At 42.0% G+C, this 3867-nt stretch overlaps 1 protein-coding gene across 1 annotated transcript; it reads right to left on the reverse strand.

Annotated features, from left to right (window-relative positions):
- On the reverse strand, nucleotides 1-3629 carry LOC129515666 (serine protease 58-like). Its single transcript, XM_055334662.1, has 5 exons — nucleotides 3590-3629; nucleotides 1746-1884; nucleotides 1265-1521; nucleotides 245-384; nucleotides 1-150 (listed from the first exon to the last, which is right to left on the reverse strand). The coding sequence occupies exons 1-5, from the start codon at nucleotides 3627-3629 to the stop codon at nucleotides 1-3; spliced, it is 726 nt and encodes a 241-aa protein (XP_055190637.1).
- Between the last annotated feature and the right edge of the window lie 238 nt (nucleotides 3630-3867).

A 3867-nucleotide genomic window follows, 5' to 3' on the forward strand; every position in this document is an offset into this window, starting at 1 on the left:
TCAGTTGTCTCTGATTGTATTTCTAATCCAGGACATGTATTTAAAGATGTTGGTGTAGATTCCAACATCAGCTCTCAAAACACATCCATCTAAAAAAGTCAATATTCCTTGAAGTACCCCATTGCAGACTGCTGGGGCGGCTGTGACTTCCTGCCAGAATAAAAAGGGAAATAGGGTTATCTTATCTTTCTGGCAAAAGACACAAGAAATAAAATGGGAAAACTAGGCATCAAGAGTACATTACCTTGCAGGGCAGCCTCCTTCCTGGCACAATGCCCAGACACAGCATATTTTCTTGGATCCTTTGGGTTTTATAGGCATCGAGGCACTCATCCCTGTAGATTACAGATATGTTCACACTCTGTGGTGAGTCGGGCTCCTTGGCTAGGGGAAAGAAAGATGTACAACTTCCTTAAGAGTTAGTATCTAACAAACCGCCTTCTTTTTCAACATATTTCTTCTTCTGGAAGGAAGGAAAAGAGAGGGGTGCCTGGGTGGCTCAGTCAGTTAAACATTTGCCTTTAGTTCAGATCTTGATCCCAAGGTCCTGGGATCCAGCCCCACATTGGGCTCCCTGCTCAGTGGGGAGTCTGCTTCTCCCTCTCCCTTTGCTGCTCCCCATGCTCGTGCTTGCTCTCTTTCTCTGTCAAATAGATAAATAATTAATCTAGAAAGAAAGAAAGAGGGTGCCAGGTGGCTCAGTGGTTGAGCATCTGTCTTCAACTCAGGGCATGATCCCAGTGTCCTGGGATCTAGTCCCACATCAGGATCTGCACAGAGAGCCTGCTTTTCCCTCTGCTTATGCCTCTGCTTCTATCTCTGTGCTTCTTATGAATGAATAAATAAACAAAATCTTTAAAAAGAGAGAGAGAGAGATCTACTCTCTTAAAAATTTTTAAAAAGAAAAAGAGATCAAACACTGAGAGAAATCACAACTATGGCTGCTTGGACAACAGGAAATGAGCAGACTAACCATTTCTCATGATACAAGTGTCTATCTTTTTATAAAAGAGATTAAATTCCTGGAATTTATATGTAAATATGAGGCATCTCTGCATTAAATGAAACGAATTACTTTAAAATTTTCTAGAAATTTAAATGCTTAACTAACTACATCTGTGACTCCTTCAGGGAAGTACAGGGAAAGGAATGAATTAAGAGGTTGGAAAGAAGTCTTTTTTGGGAACAATTGCAGAAGGTAAGAGAAGAGAAGGGACAGAGTGTGTCATACTCTGAGAGAAAAGATTATCATGAGGTGACTCACAGTCATCACATAGATTGTAGGCCCACGTGGAGACCATGCACATGGCTTCCTCACGGACAGGTTCTTCAGGCAGACTGACCACTTTCACATAGTCATTGAGTTCAATATTTTCTCTCAGCTTGATTAACATGAGGTCATTCTCAATAGCAGTAACTGAGAAGCGTGGATGATGGATCATCCTCTCATAGCCAACAACTTGTACATCCTTTTCATCAGGATTTGATGGATTTGTAATCCCTAACATCACCCGAAGTTTTCTGGAACAATGTAGTTGTTTGAGAGAAGACTTGACAGAGATAACGTATCCATTCCCATGGGCCTCTTTTAGACCCTTCCTATGGGCCTTTTTCTCTACCAATGAACACCCTCAGAAGGCCTCCCTAATCCCACTTCATTAGAGAATGGAGCCAGGCAGGGATCTGAGTCTATGCCCAATCTGAGAACCTAAAGTGCAAAGTAGCACTGGGGGCTTATTACTCACGGTAAGTTGCAATGTGCAGCTGTGATCACCCAAAGAGGGTGGACCAGAGCCCCAACACAGGGCAAGTAATCAGATTTCAAGTAGACCAGGTAGGGGGGAGCAGTGCCATGTTGGTAATCTGGATCATAGGCCAGAGCAACTGGAAAGAGAAACATAGACAGGAAATTCTGAGATTTTTGCAGGGATCACTAGAAAAAAACAAGGAAAATTATTTAATATGCTCAGGTTCCCCTACCTTTCTCTCTAATACCTTTATCTGTAAGCTGAATTTGCAAACTGGCTTAGTTTGTTCTAAAAACATGAAGAAAATGATAGGAACATCTCAATTTCAACAGATAAAGGTGTTTTTCATTTTGTTGTCACTAAATATTTTTCAGATTAAAATACAAATGTTCTTAAATACCTGCTACAATTCAGGGAACATATGTTAAATCTACTCATGAGGAACTTAATGCTTTTACCTTTTTAAGAATGCTTTTACTAGTCTCACTCCTTATTCTCTACAACAATGCAGGGAAAAACAATATAAGAGTGATTTAAAGAAAGGACTACCTGCTCACGGAATCTGAGGAGAGGGAGATAATTTATTCATTCGACAAGCAAGTATGAGCACTTCATATGTGCCAGGCTTTGTTATAGGTGGCTTGGGCTATATAGGGAACTACACAGAGAAATAGCCCTGCTCTCATACATTCTGATGAGAGAAGACATTCCATAACAGTAGACACAATACATAAGTAAATAATCTAGTGTATTAGATGATGATTGGTACTGTGGGAAAAATAGTAGAACAGGGAAAGAGGAAAAGACAGTACCGGATGGATGTGTGTGTGTGTGTGTGTGTGTGTGTGTGTGTGTGTGGTGGGGAATTCTGCAATATTACACCTTAGTATAGGTAGACCATGTAGATAGCATGAGAGATGACAAATTAAATGAAGATAGGAGAGTTAGACCATCAGATATCTGGGGAACTGGGTTTCAGGTGGAGGAAATAGCTGAAGCAAGAGTCCTAAGACTTGTTTAGGAGCATCACAAAGGCCAGTGTGGCTGAGGTGGCAGGTGAGAGGGAGAAGGGCAGGAAAGGATGGAGGTCAAAGCAGTGATGCAGGGCTTTGTAGAGCATCATAAGGTTGTGGACTTTCTTCTGAAGGACTGTGAAGCCACTTTAGGGTTTTGTGTAAGGCACTGATGGTCATTTCCTTGTGGAGAAATACTGAGTGTAGGAGTAGAAAGCAGAGAGGCCTGTTAGAGGATTCATGTGGTAATCCAAGCAAAAGATGATGGCTTGGCCATCGTGAGCAGTGGAGGTGGTGAGATGTGATTGGATTTGGGATATATTTAGAAGATAGAACCAAAAAAATTTTCCAAACAGATTGAATGTGGGGTGTGAGAGAAAGAGATTTCATGAATGCCTCTAAGGTTTTTGCTTGAGTAACTAAAACCTGCCAGGACAAGACCAAAAACCATTGAATGCTTTGCTGTGTCCATTAGTTGAACCTCTGCTTTCAACACCTGCCTCCAATTCTCATTCCCTTGTGCCCACAACAGTCCTCTTCTAGAAGGGCCCAGAGTCGGGTCACAGTCTTTCTCAGGAGTGGGTCTGGTATTAGGGTTTCGGTGTACATGCCTCCTCAAAGACCATACAAGCAATCAAGCTGAGATGGGGCAGGCAGGCAGTGTCACAGGTGGAAAGCTGGTGGGGATCATGACAGCGGTGAGGGAGAGCCAGTTCTACACTTGTAGTCCGGAATGTGCCTCTGCCTCCTGTCTGTGTCTGTCTATCTTTCATGATTCCTCCAGGATTTCTCTTTGGCAAGGAAAGAGAAAAATGTGAAGATACTCACCAGATAGGTTCAAAAGAGCCCAGAAGAGGATAAACTTCATATTGATATCAAAAGCCTTTTCAAAGGATGAAGTTCAGTTCAGGGTCTCTAGAAAGGATGGAGAGGAGGGTTAGAAAAAGTCTGAGTAATATATAGCAAGAAAGGGTTCTAGAATTGAAAACAAAAATATCTGAATTCTTTCAGTGGCAGGATTCAGTTCCAGGAGAGGTATCTATAGGTCAGAAGAGAGGATGGTGTCAGGTATCAGAAGGACAAGAATGGAGATCAGGTGATTTGGT

Source organism: Nyctereutes procyonoides, unplaced genomic scaffold (assembly GCF_905146905.1).
Source record: "Nyctereutes procyonoides isolate TBG_1078 unplaced genomic scaffold, NYPRO_anot_genome, whole genome shotgun sequence".
Taxonomy (NCBI): domain Eukaryota; kingdom Metazoa; phylum Chordata; class Mammalia; order Carnivora; family Canidae; genus Nyctereutes; species Nyctereutes procyonoides.

What these genes read in the sequence shown, in the direction of transcription:
- LOC129515666 (XM_055334662.1), bottom strand. Translation starts at nt 3,629, where the DNA reads ATGAAGTTTATCCTCTTCTGGGCTCTTTTGAACCTATCTG. An exon ending in GCTGCACATTGCAACTTACC is followed by an intron (nt 1,522 to 1,745) that starts GTGAGTAATAAG and finishes ACATTGTTCCAG; the next exon opens with AAAACTTCGGGTGATGTTAG. An exon ending in GAAGGAGGCTGCCCTGCAAG is followed by an intron (nt 151 to 244) that starts GTAATGTACTCT and finishes TTATTCTGGCAG; the next exon opens with GAAGTCACAGCCGCCCCAGC.